The 18758-nt window shown below is 43.3% G+C and overlaps 1 protein-coding gene across 1 annotated transcript in view; it reads right to left on the minus strand.

Annotated features, from left to right (window-relative positions):
* DPY19L1 (dpy-19 like C-mannosyltransferase 1) overlaps positions 1-18758 on the minus strand; it is a 377005-nt gene that overhangs the window by 229101 nt on the left and 129146 nt on the right. Inside the window, exons 7-9 of the mRNA XM_069215489.1 lie at positions 9077-9134; positions 8166-8257; positions 1849-1948 (exon numbers count right to left, since the gene is read on the minus strand). Of these exons, the coding sequence (XP_069071590.1) occupies positions 1849-1948; positions 8166-8257; positions 9077-9134 (250 nt within the window). The remainder of the gene's footprint in view (positions 1-1848; positions 1949-8165; positions 8258-9076; positions 9135-18758) is intronic.

An 18758-nucleotide genomic window follows, 5' to 3' on the forward strand; every position in this document is an offset into this window, starting at 1 on the left:
TTTCAGAACAAAGTTCAAGAACTCTTTGTTCATCACTAATCACAACATATTCAGCCAAATTAAAAAAAAAGATACATCTAGACAGTTGGTACAGTGGTACGACCCATGGTACTGCTCAATCAAAAGCTAAATCACTCATTTGCTGACAGTGCTTTTTTACCAGATAGTCTCTCCAGCACCTCAGGACCAGTACCAGTGCCAAGTAATCTGACTGGCTGGTCAAACATCAACAGAAATGTTTCAGATGCCATTTCAGGACTTGGGGACTCGGTCCAAGTGTCCTGAGATTCTTAAACAAATAACGTACAAAGGGGCAGAGCATGGGTGCCCTTGTGGAGGGTCTCAGAAGGGCCCTTATTTCGTCCCCTGGGCTAAAAGGAAACAAAAAAATGTATTGCTGCTGTACCCTTGCAGGACCGAGCAAGTCCTCCCCGTGAGGTACTGCAGACGCAGAGCAGCCCTTCTATATAGTCCTGTGGGAATGTGTACCATTAAAAAATGAAACTTGTACTGTCCCATTGTACTTTGGGTACCACTGGAGTACTGCAAATTAAAAAAAGGACACCAACATGTGGGGTTGGGATTTATGAGGGGGAGGGTCACTTTGGCCACCATGGGAGGTAAGGCACAAGACCAGGCAGCAGGTTGGGCACAGGGCTTGGCCGAAGGTACTGCATTGGGGATATTTGGTTGCCTGCGCAGGGCTGAGTGCAGTGCTTAGCTGCAGGCCAGTCCCCGCGGCCACCCTCTGCCGTGCATGTGTGCACCTGGGGATTGGTCACTTGTAGGGGTTATGTGCAGGGCCTGACCACCGCCAGTGTCTGAGCCAAAGCCTGGTAAGCACAAGGCTTTTGGCCTTCAGTGACAAGGGTTTGGCTGCCAATAGGGGGTTGGGGACAGGGCCTGGCTGTAGGAAAGATCCTGCGATCAACCCCCTACTGCACACAGTCAAAATCTAGGCTCAGTGAGTAAGTTGGGTAAATATATCATATATTTGTGGTAGTTTTTTTGTGGAGTGGTAATAATACATTTATTACTGGGTGGGTTGGCCACAGACCAAAGGCTGTGCGCAGTGTGCGATTGACTGCCTGTGCGGGGTGTGGTGCAAGGCCTGACCACAGGCCAGGTCCTGTGGCATCCCTGGGGGTGGCATATGGTACATATTGTAATAAAATATTACTTTATGTAATTATGTACTTAAAAAAATAAAGGTTAAATTAATGTTATAGTTAGGTGAATATGTCAGTTTAAACATTAATGTTTTCAACTAAAAAAGCACAGAAATTCACCAGTTACGTTAGCAGAGCTAACTATAATTTGTGACCCCACCATGCACTGCTTATTACCCCACATATTACACCACTCATGACATGTGAATGAGAAACACACCGGGCAAAAAAGGAAGTCAGGAGAGAGGAATGAGGGTTAGTAGCAGGTGTACAGTAACGAGAAGTACAAAGGAGAAAGTACGGAGATAGGAGGGAAGAACAAGAGGAGTCCTTAAACAGGAAAATTAACATGTGAGGAGGGTTGAAAGGTACCCTAGAGAAGCAGACAGAGAGGTCTACAGTTGTAGAGTAATCCTTCATGCACTTAATGCAAACACTGCCTTGGAGAAGATAAGATACACCTAAACACACAACAGAATTAGGCGAGACAGAAGTACTTCTCTGGGCTGAGCTAAAACGTGACTGACAATGTACAAAGTCAAGTATGAGAAACATTGGTCTAACAAACAAGAATTGAAGAGAACTAGGCTTTTAAGGCACATACAGTATATATATATATATATATATATATATATATATATATATATATATATGTCACAGAATATGTAAATTGTATTACCTGTGTTAGAAGGACAAATTGTGCAAATTGCCATGATATCATGAATGTAACATTGGACAACAAAAGTAAAATCCAGATTCTAGTGCGAATAACAGGAGTCCTTGAAAAAAAAAGAAAGAATCAGCAGGTTACAATATAAAAAATAGTTACATTTGCTTTCGAAAGAACTATTAAAATAGAGACATTTCTTTGTAAAGTGCACCTCTACTCAAATAATGCAACAAACAATGTTGCACTTCACTTACACATAGGACACTCAGGTTACTTATCAGTGGCACAAATTCACCAGCAATGGTATTTTACATGGCAGTACATGGCTTTGTTCCCTGAAGGACACAAGGTTTTATATTAAACAATACAAACAGTCCATATTTATGTCTCTTAAGTATAGAGTGGGGCATAAACAGATGATTAAATTCATAGAACTGCATGAACACAGGTTTCATCATGGAAAAAGATAAGCACATGTTAATCTAAGAATACATATTCTAGCAAGCTGAAGTCTTGAAAAAGCCCAAAGGGTGCGAGCCATAGGAAACAAAACAAGTGTTGGTTGTTTTCGTGGAACAACTGCATAGTGAGAAAGGAAATCAATGCAACTAAAAGCCAAAAAAGCAAAAATGCAAACCAACCAGCTTAACTCTGTTCTTTAATGTTTGTGATAAGCTACTGATCAGATCAATATATGAAAATGTTCTGACTTACTTCTTCTGTATTTCTCCCTTACAAATAGTATAAGGATCTTAACAACTGCTGTTTGGTCTCAGGATTCCCATTCTTGGCCAAAATACTAGAATGCTGCGTCAACTCAGAAATTAAAAAAATTATACAACACAAAAATCTGATTGATGAATTACAATCACAAATATGAAGGGGTCAGAGCACAAAGACAGTACTTCTACAAAAGAAAACAGATGATGCAGTCAGAACTAGGAAAAACAGACTCATGCTTGAGTGGCTTTCAATAGGTCAATCATGAGATCCTTATCGACCTCTTGAATGATTGCATGGGCCACGAAAGGAAAGTTCTAGAGCAGATAAAGTCATAGTTGGAGACCGGTCACAAGTGATTAAGGTGGAGCATGCATTCTTGAACTCTTTAAAAGTCTCCCCAGGGGGTCTGAGAAGATCTGTTGTAACTCCTGCACTGTTCAACATCAACCCCCAAAGGACTGAATTTCTTATTTTCTCTACAAATGCATCACTGACTCCAGCTGAAGAATGGTTAACCTTGACTAGGTTCATAGGCTGCCGTGACACCATCTGCCAGAATGTCAAATCCATGGGCTTCACTCCTGATGGAAAACTAAGTTTCCTTAACCACATCAAGAAGACTACAAGCTTAGCAAACTACCAGATAATACTCATCTCAAGTGTCAACCCTTTCTTACTGGACAATGACCTGATATTGTGATACATGCTCGAATGTCATCAAGACTGAACTATGGGAATACCATTCTAGTCTGATCCCTAAAACACACACTGACCTGAGGAAAGCTGGCCTGAGGGGCAAACCTATATGAAAGCATCACCTAATATTGTCTTGCTTAAACTGCCTGCCTGTTAAATGGTGGTGCATGTTTACAGTTGCTTACCTAGTACACACACTCATTCACATTAATCAATTGGATTACTTAGGTAAGAAAATGAAGCACTGTGGAGAATCGTGACAGCTGAGCAGCACAAACTCACTATTATCTGAAATTCGAAACTCCAAATGAACCTTGAACTAGTCTTTTCCAGCATGTGCTCCAAAAATATGGAACTTGATTCCCCTGGAAACTCGGATGCTGTCCTCCCTATCATAGTTTAAAAATCAATTTGAAGCAATCTTCCTCAATGAGTTCCTCACAACCAACACTCCACCACAAGCAGACCACTAGGTCTGCAGATAGATACTGATAATAGAATCTCCCTTACATCACACTGGAATCACGGACTCATATTGAACCCTGCTAGGAATGAACACAATTGGCCACCCTAGGCATCTCAGAATTTTCTCATGCCCTAACTCATCTAGGATATAGCCATGATATCCTTGTGTGTATGTGGCTTAACTGGGGCTTACAATAACAAAGAACATTATGAATTGTATGCAGTTGTTGGGACTCCCTCTGCCAAAGACTATGTGCTTTTATAATGTATTATTTTGCCCTCACTCTGTGCCTTAGCTTTGACTGCCCTGTGTATACTGTACAATGTTATTGCGTTGCTGTTTTAGTGTTATGTAAAGCTCTGGATGCTGTAAGGGCTAGTATGCGCAAAATAAAAACATTAAATAAATATACAAGGGTCCTACAGCAGGAGGGTATGAAGCCAGTTATTTGTTCTATCTAGCAGTTTGGAGGGTCCCCCCCACCAAACTATAAACCACTATACAGCTTGTTATTATGTTTTGTGTACAGTATGTCCTCTCAGCCTCATAAGAAATGTATACATGCTATACTGTTAAATTGTACACTTTTTCATCTAGTAGCTGTGGCTAAATCTTAAATCCACATTCATGGAAGTTAAACTCTCATTTGAACAACATTCACAATATATATCCAGTTTTTATTCTTACATATAAAAGTACTAAAGGACACACTATAAAAAGGGCTGTTCTTTCACAGTCACTAAAGAGGTTCTTACAATAATACTACTCTATATTTTTGAATATTAGTGAATTTTTAGCAACTTCACAGTTGCAATGTAATGTACAACAAATTGCTCATATAGGCCTATTAGTTTATCTACTTTTTTCTTGATAAAAAAGTTACTTACTTAATAAAGGGAACTTTAGAAGGGATAGACAAAAAGGTAGAGCATAGCCATTTTGAATGATTTGCAAGACCCATCAATCTGACTTGAAAGATCGCCAACTTGGGAGGAAATGTTGAATCCTTCCCCCGCCGCCTGGGCATGTGCCACCAAAAGCAAACTAAAGTAATTTGGTGGCTGTTGTAGCAGGGGAAGAGGAACAGGATGACTGATCCTCCTGCTGGCCTGGAAGCTACCTGCCACACCTACATCTATACCCAGCAAGCAGCTGGGGTGCCCGCTGCACTTAATGTGAAGGCTGTCTTTGTCTATACACCAGCCCTCTGGAATAGCCCCTAAACTTTCTCAATTTATGCTGGAACTGTTTAGCAAAGGTCAACATGCCACAAAGACTGCACCATAGCTCTACTGTCTGTAAGGCACTCCAACATAGAGTCTCCTTTACATCAAAAAGGGGTGACCCACCAAAGGGCATATCCATGTCTAATGCTATCTGTATTTAACCACCAATTCCATCTTGACCACTGACGCCATTTTGTGTTTAGCTTAGCTTCAGATGCCATCACATCGGTGGCGCAGGTATTTTTCCACAGAGCTTGTTTTCTACACTGAACGTGTTTTTGCTTCTTCTCACCAGTACTGGGTTGCATCGTGCACGAGCATTACACGGGGGATGTGGATGTAGACATGATAAAAAAAAAAGCCTCAATCTGGGAATGGTTTCACTGTGGAAAAGTACTGCTCCTTTGCCTCTAGAAAACACATCGGGCAGGGCCCGTTTCTTTGTGTGCTTTTGACGCAGACCGACTATAGACAGTGCTTTATTTTCATAACTTACGCGAAGGGAGGGAGAGGTTGTCAGAACCTTTCTTTTGGGTTGGTTAAGGTATATAAGGTGGGGAAGCTTGGCGCTGAGGCAGAAGGAACTCATTTTGGGGGTGGAAGCACTGTCCAAAACAAAATCCCATCGGGGAAGGTTTCTCCTTTCTCGGCTGTCTAGGGTTCCTTAGCTTTAAGTTGGCAAGGATGAAGTTGGGTTCGATCCCCATGGTGATGGATTTTTATTCTTAATTATCTAGCTTTGCTGTACACATATATATATATTCACTGCATACATATTAATTGTTGATGAACTGTACTTTTTATGCCTGATATTGATTAATTGGTGTGAGTATTTTAGCATTTACGCGTGCTTTACTGCATTCAAGTTAAATGCTCATGTTCATATTTCCATGCGCTTTATTTTTTATATCTCATTACTCATTATATTATTCATTACTCAAAATAGGAGTGCTGCATTCTTTGGCATTGTTTTCCTCTTAGTTTGAAGAAAAACAGAACACCATGAGGGAGGACTGTATACTGCAAGAGAATCTTCAAGAATGCATCAATACATATTGATGAAGTAAGATACTAGTACTGAATGGCCTCTCCAGCTCATCTTTAGTATCCAGATCTGCAAAGAAAACATAATTGTCCATGTCCTGTATATCATGAATCTTTTGATCTAAAGAGGCCCTGTAGAGTTCCGGGACTATCAGCAGGCTCTTTCTAGTCATGTCCCACAGGGCTTGTTTAGTGACCCAGCAAACAAACCGTACTTACAGATCACAGTGCTACACTAGAAAGAAAGCAGGTTCTTGCCAAAAGCCTCAATCCTTTTGAATTTGGATTCTCTGTCTCGGGGAGTAGTTGAAAATGCACCTTACCAGTCGAGGTCTGCATGATACTTGGGGTACTTGTTGCGAAAACCTGGGTCACAGGTACAGGTCTTTGACGACTGGCCACCAGTCTATTCACAAGCAAGCAAGAACAAAGCTTGGACCAAGTAGAGGGAGACCAGGGCTCTCGATTAGGGTATTTGTTTTGGCCTCAACGGGGGGTAGCAGAATTATAGGACTTCAGCTGCTGTCTGAAATACCACCGCAAACAAGGCACTCTCTTCCGCGGGTAGCCCAAGTGAGTCAAGCTCTGTCACAGGTTGTCTTCCACTCTCATACTCTGATGCGCACACAAATGTATAATTAATTTTCCAGATGGGGAGGGGGGTTGGAAAATGAGGACATTTTCAAGGAATGAACTGGAATGCAGAGTACACTCTTACATTTATACTCTGCGCCCCCCTCTAAGGTCTCTTCAATTTCCTTTGTGAGACTCCAAAACAGTGACTGCCAGTTCCTGACTCACTTTTATTGATATCTGTTGGACATCCTCTTTAAAACTTTTATGATTACAAAATAACCTTGGCCCACAAGGCTTGGCAAGTCGCCTAATGTTGCTGAGGCATAACATTCAACAAGTTAAATGGTAATTACAACTGTAGGGGACAACATCTCCATCAGCTGACTGTTCATGTGTGGTTTATATGTGAATGAGCTGAAACGTAAAGTATAAGGAGACGTGTTCAGTTGGAAAGCAATCCGCTCTCAGGGCTTGTGCAGTGATGTACCGAACAAACACAAGTTAGTGTGTTATCCCCGGGATCTCTCCGGCTAGTGCTTCATAACTGTTTGCAAGGTTTAGAGTATTTTCTTGGTAGAAAAGTTTATCAAGGCATTGTTTGCTGACAAAATGTTGAGCTCGAGTCTCAAGTAATATTTGGTGCAACTGAATGGCACACATTGAAAATCTGAAATACATGCTCTGGAACTGGAAGTAGGATGTAATGTTGCATACTGACAAGGTATTTTAACCAGGATGAGCTAGAACCTTCAGCAGAAAATCCCCAACACTGATAAACAAGCTGAGGCGAAACAACAGGCACTGTGGAATGTATTATTTCTGGTGCTCCTACGCCTTATAAAATAATGCACAGAAATGTGAAAGCTACAGTCATATATAACTCTGAATTTAGGGTCGAGAGCACAAGTAATCAAGTAGCATGGAAAAACTGCCTTTGAGAGAGAACTCACCTGTCCTGCCTACCTACGCATATTAGGCCTCACACGACCTCCGCACACTACCCCGTGAGCTGGAAGGGGTCCTCTCTCTCTGTTGTCCTTTCTCGTGCCCCGAAATACAGGCTGAAGCAGCACTTTGTGAGGTTGTTTAATGTAGTCCGCCCACCCCCCCCCCCCTCTTCCCGTTCCCTAACCTCGGTTTAATATATGTTTTACCCACCAGCCATTGAATGTCGGTGGTTGTATGTTGTATTGTTTGAAATACGAATAAACAGGTTTGAATCGTAAAAACTGCCTTTGAGACAAGAAGCACTTTATACATATTCCATCACATTTTATTATCTCGTTTAGCTCATATATGTACCAGCAGAATATTAGCATCAAGACCTCATGTGAATATGTGTATGAGCTGGTTGCCTTTTGTTGTGTGCGCATAATAAGTTTATTTGTGAACGTAAAGAAACATGAGTGACTGTATTCATGTTGATGATTTAACACATAAATAAAATTACAATCAGACTAAAAACTAAAACCACTATGTTGTTTCAGTATCTGTTTTCATGATTTACAATCGTTATGTACAAAGCACGTTCTAAGACCACACATATCTTGTTCTTCTGCGCATTAAAAGGGCAGGGGATAGGAAAAAATAGGTACCTGAGAATGTGAGTCACAACGAACATCTGAAGAACAATAAATGGGTACGAGAAGCTTTCACGGAGTGGCGGAGTCCACATAACACGTGTACACTGTAATCAAAATGGAAAAAGATTCAAGTAAAGGCATAGGTTTGCTTCAATTCTGTCTATTTACAAACATCGAGGCAACAGGTCACACTCTTCTATTACTTACATAAAGACACTAAAATAAAATGATAACTGCACTTAACAACAAACGCCGACCCACAAATAGAGCACGAGACATAATAGTACACAAAAATAAATTATTGTGCATGATTGCTAAATGTATCAATTTTGCCCCGTCCTCGAGGGACAACTAGCCCACAGGCTCCATCATTTCATAAATAGGTGTAATATATATGGCTTTGTTGTGTAGTTTGTGCAGGTCATCGTCTTGAAAGGGTGACAAGTGTAAACAAATTCCAAAATTGGGAAAAATGGTTGTACAGTAAAAAAAAATATTGCACAGTGACTTAATAGGTTCATGAGTAGGCAAATAACTGTCGATGGAAACTGTTAATCACTTATTGATGTAACCTTCTTCAGAATGGGATTAATAGGATTTACTGCAAAAAACACACAAAAAATCACAATTATGCCCAACAGCTACCAGAGGTTGAGCAGAGATACTCTCATAACTGCGTTTGGACAGAGTGGATGTTTTAAGTTGGTGTTCGTACCGTTACCAAATGAATATCCCTATTCCTGGCAATGGATATCTGCCAAAAAATTAGCACATCCCGTATCTGCCTTATTTAGAGTTCCTTAATGTTTATATTGGACACCCTCCTCTACCAGACTTCAAACATGGATCCAACGGTTCAAAGGAAAAAGTTACTTTATATTGTAAATAAAGTGTTAAAAACATGACTCATGACACATACTTACTTCACCGTGGTTGTAAAAGATGCACAGCACCGTAACCAGGCCTCCAAGTCGGCTCATACTGTGACAAAAAAAGATTACTCCTTTAAATATTTTATTTTTCTTTAAACATTTTTTGTGCACGGTTTTATGTTTGTAAAATATTTTCTTGTATTTGTAACTGATCGGATACAAAATAAACTATGTGGATTATTATTAGAAGTATCATTAAGTCAGTCCATTTAACCCGTTCAATGGATCAGTTACATCATTTTGTGCAGCACAAAACCTTAATCTGTTAGGAGACTGGAAGTGAAATACCACAGACTGAAGCATATTGATAATAATATAACTTCCCGCGTGAACTGTTAGATGTATTTTTGAACTGGCTGAAAGTCAATTTTCCGCCTTTTTTCTAAGGGATTTGTGCACCAATGACTTTTTTTTATTACAAAAATAAATTAAAACATAACTACTTACCCATTATCATACATTAGAATATTGTTTTCATTTAAATCAATTTACTTCTAATACTTTCGGCAGTTAGTATATACACATTCTTAAAATAAAATGCCCTATATACTTTCAGGAACTGAATGTTATCACCCTGTCTCCCAAGAGTGAAGCACGGATTTTCTCTAGCTATTAATCATACCAGGAACGTTCCTAAACATTTTTTCACCGTAGTTTTTTTTTCCAGCCTACAGAAAGATACACAATTGCACCGCGGGTGATAAACTAAAAGCCAAATGTAAGACACACTGATGCTCAGTGAATGTCAGCTCTCAGAGCAAACTTGAATTGAGGTACCGAGGGAGACCACCACTTGCAGAAGTAGCATATTGAGATTTGTGCTCAGTACCACATAATGATCGCGGATCAGTGCTTTAAATGGGACGGTACTGACCGGTACGGAGTACCGGCACTTCTCGGTGTTCTCCCCTCGAGTACCGAAACCTCTCCTTATGTCAATAGAGTACCGGTACTCCTAGTGACAAGCTGGGGTCAGGCTCCGAGATATGGGTACATGCAGCACAGATGCTGCTGAATACGATGCTTTCTGATGGAGCGTGTCTGCGAGGAGCTTTAACAGTCATTGGTGAGTATATTTCAGCACTAGGTTGCTGCTGCAGCCCTACACTCTGAGAGCGTGACATTTCCAAATTCTGGAGCTCTAGCTGTCAGGCCACATCTTATTCCCGTTGCGCTGTCAGACTGTAAGGCTGCAGACCTGGAATACAACTTGCCGTTCACTGTCAGAGCACCTCCCTTGGGCCAAGTTTGGCTCATGTGTTTTGTGCGCAATTGGTACTTTTTTGCAGTTATATTTAGCACAAATGTGGCAAAAGGGCATTCAAGTGCTTTACATGAGAAGCACAAGTTCTACATCAAAGCATACCATTTTACGTTTTTCTGGCACGTGGACGTGAAATCCTAGCGTCAGCTCAACATCCTGTGATTCTAGACAAATCACAATCTTCCTGTGCCATAAAAACAAAAAATATATATTTTCATGTAAAACTTCTGCTTCTCATGTTAAATGCTTTAATGCCCTCAGGCCAAGTTCGGCTATATAAAAATGCATCAAACACGAATTTTATAACATATGAGACATTATTGTTTGCAATTAGGAGCATTCATGTCTTTGTGATGCATTCAGCTTTAATTATGCGTCATACAAGGTGGAAATTTTTATGTACAGGGAAATGCTGTAAATTGTAACACTGCCAGTAGGTGGCAATGAATCTCCATTGTACGTGCTTGCTACTATGGTTGCTGTATTTTGGCTTAATCTTTTGCTGAAAAATCTTCTGTAAAACATTAATAGTTACAATTATCGTTCAACCTTACTTTAAACTAGGGCTTGGGTGAAATCTAAATTATGCAGGCGAAATGCATGTAATTAGGGAATTTCGCACTAAATTTAATAAGTGAAATTACCGGAATTACACCATTACGTCACTTCAACTAATTATGCTCAAATTCGCAGTACAAATTGACCGCGAATGCACGAGAAACAAGCATTTGCAATGCAATCGGTCTCGCATTTGCTCCAGCTAGAGCTATTGGAGTTGTAAATTCCTAACTGGACTTTTCTTGCTACATAAATTGAAAATGAAAAGTAAATCAGTTGACAAAAGCGAGCCGTTACAAAGCGCCATTGCCGCCATGAGCCTGAGCGTGAAGGAGAGACACAAAAGTAAAACAAGAGAAGGAGGATCTCCGAAAAGCAAAGAACTTTTAAATAAGTAGTCCAGAAACCATGTGTAAAACATGGGCGTTGCGTACTAACAATAGTTGGCCGGTGCTCTCAAATATGGCTAAACCCCAGAAAAGGCATGGAGTATGCATGCCCTAAATAAATTAAATCAAGGACATTTTTAAAGGCAAGCCCACGAACACATGAAAGTAATGGGTGTGAAGTGGGCGTGGTTAAACCCCACAGAATCGATGACCACAGGTCTAAAGGGGCTTGTGCCCTTGACCTAAAAAGCAGTGACGGAAAATTGAGCTGTGGAATGACACATTTAATGCGTGCATGCTCCAAGGGAAGGGCAATCATAAGAGGAGAAAAGTCCATACAACCTATTTAATCTGAACCAAGCAAAATCAGTGTGAAAATTAAGCCATCGAATGGTAAGCCACGTGTAGGCTCTAAGATGACAATAGGCCTTTTCGCAAACAGCTTGCACTGCCTGGTAGGGGAGAGCTAATATTTGTCCAGCCTCCCCGTTTTGTGCTCTTCAAATAACTCCGTTGCTGGAACATACTTAATAAGTTTCTCACAAGTAAAGCTACCAAGGCAGGGTTACTTGAGGAGGAAACAAATAACTTCAAAATATAGTACCTAAAAAAAGTTAATGCTACAGAGTTGACTTGTAAGGCAGAGAGGCTTGAGGCGTCTGCAAACACTCGGCAACTGTGATCAGATGTTTTCAGGAATGCAGGGACTCTCCTTCAGCTTAATAACGGCCTGCGCAAACATACAAGTGCCTTCAAGGTCAACAAACTGGAAAGGGTACCCAGCCCAGAATACGTACATCTGATAAAATGTGCATAGCAACGGGTTTTGTTTATTAATTTAATAATGGTAGAGGCGCTAGAATCATCTTACAGTGCTTTTTAACTACAAAGAAAAAATATAACAAACCCTACCACAAACTAAACAGTGAGGGCAGCCAGCCAGAGTGAAAACCCTTACCCAGCAGACTGATCACACACCCAGAAAACCTCGTCAACCAAATGTTTATGAAAGACTCTCTGGTGGTGTCTAGCGCGGTGCGCCCCCTGCCTAAGCTTAGATTTCCCACAGGGAACTTGTTCTTGTAACTTGTCCTGTCTGTGAAGCGGAAGAGCGTGAGGAGCTCCACATTACTCACCATGCCAGGAATGTGCTGTGGGAGGAGAAGGCGCTACTTCACCGACCGCCGGTTTATTTTGGTGAGACATGCGCTGTTCCGGTGCACGCCAGGGACTGTAGTTGTGCGATTTGTCACCCTGCCTGTCTCTGAAGGCGGATGAACTACAAGCCCCACTACAGATGCGGTACGGGCCCTGGTTCAACACTGCGTGCGATAGGAGCAAGTGTCACAGTCACACGGGTTAGCAAGTTCTGCGCCACTTCACCCTCCTGCGGCAGGCACCATGGGCAATGGGATGAACAAAGTAACGTGTGCTGTGACTGCCCGTCATTTCTGTCCCGTTACTGCAGCATGGGGTTAGTTAGTACCCAGCCGGGCCGCGTCGTTGATGTGATAAAACGGGAGGGCAGGGAATATGAGCAAAAATGCTGTCCGTTCATTAAGCTGGCAATTGATAGCTGCTGACGCACTCCTCACAGACATATCAAATTGTCCCATGTCAGGTGTGAGTCGTTCACGTCTTGTTTTTACTTTCGATGCATGCAACTTTTATCTTACGCCCGGAAAGACATAAAAAACCAAGCAACAGCGAAGGAAAAGAGACGGCCTCGTCATTACATAAATTACATCATCGTGCATGATGTGCTGCGGCCATTTTGAATTGGGGGAATATACTTTAAATGTTACAACGGTAGCGATTTATTCTATGCGTCGACAGTGCGTAAGAAAATCAATTTTCTTTGCACCGGGGGAGGCAGGGGGCAGAAATAGGCACCCTCATAAAACAGCCTCTAACATTCGACCTCGGTTTTTTAATGGACAGCACATGTAACCAGAGAAGAACATGATTTAGAGCCCTGTTAACAAAAACAGACTGGAGCCACTGGAAACATCCGGCGCTCTGGTCAAATGCTATTAGCCTCAGAAAAAATAGTCCCCAAGCACATGCTACATTTGCACAAGTGGAAGGGTACAAGTAGTAGGGCCATGCTCCAGGGGAGTGTACAACTGTGGAAAAGGTGGGACAAAGAGCAATGATTGACCACTACCAAGCAAGGATTTTTTAAAGACACTGAAACAAACCAGTGAAAAAGAAGAGACCCCACAAAGAAGTATAGAAGTATATACTAAAGTATATTCAAGAGGTCTCGAATGCTCGACCTAAAAAGACTGTGAGAGGCAGTTTATGGTGCTTTTGTTTTTTTGAACTTTTTTTAGCGTAAAACACAGCCTTTGCATCAAATAAAGATGCTAAGATTTGCGCTTCGTGTAATTTTAGCATTATTATGATAAAGCGAAGTCCACACACCCATAGTTTGAATTAAAGAATGTATTTAGATAAGAAAGCCTTTATTTTTATTTTGTCTTAAAACAAGTACTAGAGGATTCAAAATCCATTCTCTCCTTACAGCTGTTGATGTAGCATAATGCCAGCCATGTGACTTTGTTCACAAACAAAGCAAAATAAGGAGGTCTTTAAAATGCAAAGTTTTGTTCATGTGCAGACTACCTTTCTCATGCTACAAAATCAGACCCCCTCCCCCAAGATATTGGAGCATGGATTAGTACATTTTGCAGCCAAATATGGAACTTTTGTGGCTCAAATACAGAAGTTTTGCAGCATGTTTGCAGCACTTTATTTGCATGTATTTTTTTTAACAAGTTTTGGGGAACTTGATAAAAATAAATGCCCCCTGGGCCTGCCACATGCCGTGTGGGCGGCGGGCCAAAAAATTGCTAAAAGTTAATGCCCCCCTCCCACCCGCAAGTGCCACACGGGCCCTGGGGAATTAATTTGTTTCATGCTTTGGGCGCGCCGCACATGGGGGCACGCAACAGGCCCAGGGGGGCATTTATTTTAAAAAATGTTTAGGGCCCAATACCCACGGGGCACACGGCAGGCCCTAGGGGCACGTAGATTGATAAAATTAAATACCTCTGGGCCCACCGCATGTCCGTGGGCACAAAACATTAAAAAAAGAAAATACCCACTTGGCACGCCGTCATACAATGGTCCCTAAACATTTTAAAAAATGAATGCCAATGGGCCCGCTGCTTGCCCAAAAGTTGATGAAAGTTAATGTACCACAGGTGACCCGTGGAGGGGCAGGCCCTGGGGTATTAATTTAATGTAACATTTTGGGCCCAAGGGGCACATGATGGGCCCCACAAAGAGATTTTATTTTTTAAAATATATAGGGTTCGCTGCACATCGGGCACAGGGCGGGCCCAGAGGGCATATAAGATAAATGCCCTCTGGGCCCGCTGCATGTCCAGTGAGCAGCAGGCCCTGAACATTTAAAAAAATAAATGTCCCCTGGGCCCGATGCATGCCCTGTGGCGGCAGGCCGTAAACTTTATAAAAGTTAATGCCCCCAGGTCCCTGTGGGCATTTGGCCCTGGAGGCACTGATCTGTATGAAGTTTTGGGCCCACCGCAAATGAGGGATGCAGCAGGCCAAGGGCCATTTATTTTTTTAATATGTTTAGGGCTTGACACCCAAGGGACACGCAGTGGCCAAGGGGGCATTTATTTTACATGTCCACTGGACCCGCCCCATGAGTAGTGGCCCCTACATATTAAAATGTAAATGTCCCTGAGCCCACCATATGCCCCTTGGGGCCAAAACTTGATAAACGTTAATGCCCCCAGCCCAGTGGGCAACGGGCCCGCAGGACAGTAATTTGTATCAAGTTTTGGGCCAATCACCCAAAGGGCCCAGGGGAATTTACAGGTGGGCCTCCAAAGAATGCAAGAATACATCAGTCTACTGGCCCATTCTCAAATTTGGGGACACTTTATTTAAATTTTTTATCACAAACTTTTTACAAAACTGCAGAATTTGCTATTTGAAAAAAAAATCTTTAAAAAAAAAATCACAAAATATTGGAGGGTCTGCAAAATGTATAAATGAGCAAGCCTTGGACTCACCTGCTTATCAAGAGCGGTTCACCATTTCACAGCCCATGACAAAGGCTTAACAGAGTTCACCCAAAAAGAGGCATTCACCAACCCCTTCGCGTGGCATGTACCAAGAGTTTAACAAAAAAAACCAAACTTGCCAGGCCGGTGTATAAAAAATATAAACCTTCCCTCGCCGTACCAAGCACCAATGGAGCAACAGTTGGCCCCACACTATTTTTTTATCGTGGCAAGAAAAAAAAAAAACAAGTATCAGCAATGCTAATAGGTTCAAGCCTAAAATTAAAGTGCTTCTAAGTCACTGGTGAGTTTAGCTGCACAGTAGATAATCTCAATCAATCAATCAGAAATTTGAAAAGCGCACTACTCACCCGTGAGGGTCTCAAGGCGCTGAGAAGGGGGAGGTGCTGCTACTGCTCGAACAGCCAGGTCTTGAGAAGTTTCCTCAAGATTAGGAGTTCTTTGGTCTGGCGTAGGTGGGTGGGAAGAGTGTTCCACGTTTTGGTGATGAGGTGCGAGAATGATCTACTGCCCATTGTAGTTCTCCGGACGCGTGGGTGGGTTGCGAGGACGACGTCGGCAGAGCGGAGGTGCCGGGTTGGGTGTAGAAGGAGAGTCGTCTGTTGAGGTATTCTGGTCCGGTGTTGTGCAGTGCTTTGTAAGCATGGGTGAGAAGTTTGAAGGTGATTCTCTTGTTGACTGGGAGCCAGTGCAGGTTTTTCAAGTGGTCTGTGATGTGGTACTGGCGGGGGATGTCCAGGATGAGGCGTGCGGAGGAGTTCTGGATGCGTTGCAACCTCTTCTGGAGTTTGGCCATGGTTCCTGAGCAGAGGGCATTGCCATAGTCTAGATTGCTGCTTACGAGGGCTTGGGTATACATTTGTAGATCTTTCGGAGCATGCAGAGGGTGCTGAAGCAGGAGGAGGAGATGGCATTGACTTGATGCATCATGGAAAGTAAGGGGTCCAAGATGAATTTTAGGGTGCGTGCATGGTCAGTGGGAGTCGGAGTGGTTCCGAGAGTAGCAGGCCACCAGGAGTCATCCCATGTGGAGGGGGTGGAGCCAAAGATGAGGACTTCCATCTTGTCGGAATTGAGTTTGAGGCAGCTACTCTTCATCCATTCGGGGATGGCCTTCATTCCTTTGTGGAGGTAGGTCATGGCGGAGTCCTTGGTGAGGGAGAGGATCAGCTGAGTGTCGTCGGCGTATGAGATGATGTTGAGGTTGTGGGATCGGGCAGTATTAGCAAGCGGGCCATGTAGACATTGAAGAGGGTCGGGCTGAGGGACGAACCCTAGGGTACGCCGCAGATGATTTCGGTGGCCTCCGAGCAGAATGGGGGGGGTGGAATCTCTGGGTTCTGCCGGTGAGAAAGGAGGTGACCCAGTCCAGGGCTCTGTCGCATATTCCATGCGTGAGCGTAGGGTAAGGTGGCAGACCACGTCAATCGTGGCCGAGAGGTCCAGGAGGATGAGGGCAGCAGTTTTGTCACTGTCCAGTATGGCTCTGATGGTGTCGGTGGCGGCGATGAGGGCGGTTTCGGTGCTGTGGTTGCTGCAGAATCCGGATTGGGAAGGGTCCAGAGTGGGGTTCTCCTCAAGGAAGCGGGTTAGTTGTCTGTTGACAGCCTTCTAGATTACTCTTGCCAGGAAGGGGATCAGGGAGATAGGCCAGAAGTTCTTTTGGTTCTTTGAGTCCACCTTGGGTTTCTTGAGGAGGGTGTTGATCTCGGCATGTTTCCAGCTCTCCAGGAAGGTAGCAAACTCGAAGGAGCTGTTGATGATCTTCCGTAGTTGGGGTGTGATGACTGAGCTTTCTTTGTTGAGGATGTGGTGGGGGCAGGGGGCAGATGGCAATCCGGAGTGGAGGGTGTTCATGATTTTGATGGTGCCGTTGTCATTGACGGGGGTCCAGGAGAGCAGGAGGTTGGTCGGAGGTGAATCTGTGGTGCTGGTGGTTGCTGGGGGGGGGGGAGAGGGGGTTTCTGGGTGCTTAGGCTGTCATGGATGTCTGCAATTTTGCGGTGGAAGTAGGAGGCTAGAAAGTTGCAGAGGTCTTGGGATGGCGGGATGTCGTTGACATTGGAGCTGGGGTTAGAGAGTTCCTTCATGACGTTGAAGAGCTCCTTGTGGCTGTGTGCGTTGTTGTTGATTTGGTCTTTGAAGGCGGTTCTCTTTTGGTGGCTCGGATGAGTTGGTGGTGTCTGCGGATGCCGTTTTTGAAGGCTGTGAGGTTGTCCAGAGTCTGATCTTGGCACCACTTTCTTTCAAGTCTTCGTCAGCTTTGCTTAGATTCGTGGAGGTCGGCGGTAAACCGGAAGGCCTTTCTGTCGGTGAGTCTGTTGGAGGGATTCTTGATTGGGGCGAGAGTATTGGCACAGGTGTTGACCCATTGTCTGAAGTTGCAGGCAGCTGCATCAGTGTCTGTGGTGTCGATGGGTGGGTTCTGGGAGAGGGTTGTGATAAGTTGGTCTTCGGTGACTTTGTTCCAACTGCGGTGGGGGATCCGTTGTGGGTGGTGGTGTGTTGTGGGTTTGTTGAAGGAGAAGTGGATGCAGCAGTGATCTGTCCAGTGGAGTTTGTTGGTGTGGCAAGGGGAGACACAGACTTCTTATTGTCAGAGAGGATGATGCAGATAATTACCTAATTCTTAAAGGTGCACTCTTAGATGGTCTGGGCTTAACTACTTAACAGTACAGACTTAAGTTCAGAGAGACCAGAAAGGAGTCATCACAGGACTGGACAGACTTTGTAGACTGTTCTGTAAAGGCCATAGAAGGTTGGTTAAATGGCAGTAAAGTGACTGACTATGAAAGCCTGTCTAACTTGATTACGAGAGAGCATATCTTGAATAATTGTGTGTCTGACTTGTTGCATCAATATATTGTGGACTCAGATCTGACCTCTCCCCAAGAATTGGGAAAGAAGGCAGACAAATGGGTCAGAACAAGGGTAAGCAGAAAAGCTCATACAGGGGGTGACAAGGTTGGCAAGAAGATGGATGGTGAGTCACATGACAAGGGTGGGGACAAAGATAAAAAATCATCAGAGTCTTCATCAGGCCCACAAAAATCCTCTGGGGCTGGTGGGTCCAAATCCTCTTCTCACAAAGATGAGAAACCTTGGTGTTACATGTGTAAAGCCAAAGGCCAATGGGCAACTGACAGTCATTGTCCAAAGAAAAACACCAAACCTCCCACCACCACAAACCCAACTGCAACCACTAGTGCCCCTAGTAAGAGCAGTGGTGGTGGGAAGAGCACTACTAATAGCCAGACAAAGGGTGTAGCTGGGCTCTCCATTGGTAATGTAGTTGGAGCTGGTCTAGTTAGGGAGATCACTGAGGCTGTTTTAGTCTCCGTTGGTGGCATTGACCTAGCCACTTTAGTTGTTTGTACCTTTATTTTGGATAAGTACAAGCA

The sequence above is a fragment of the Pleurodeles waltl genome, chromosome 2_1 (genome assembly GCF_031143425.1).
Source record: "Pleurodeles waltl isolate 20211129_DDA chromosome 2_1, aPleWal1.hap1.20221129, whole genome shotgun sequence".
Classification (NCBI taxonomy): Eukaryota; Metazoa; Chordata; class Amphibia; order Caudata; family Salamandridae; genus Pleurodeles; species Pleurodeles waltl.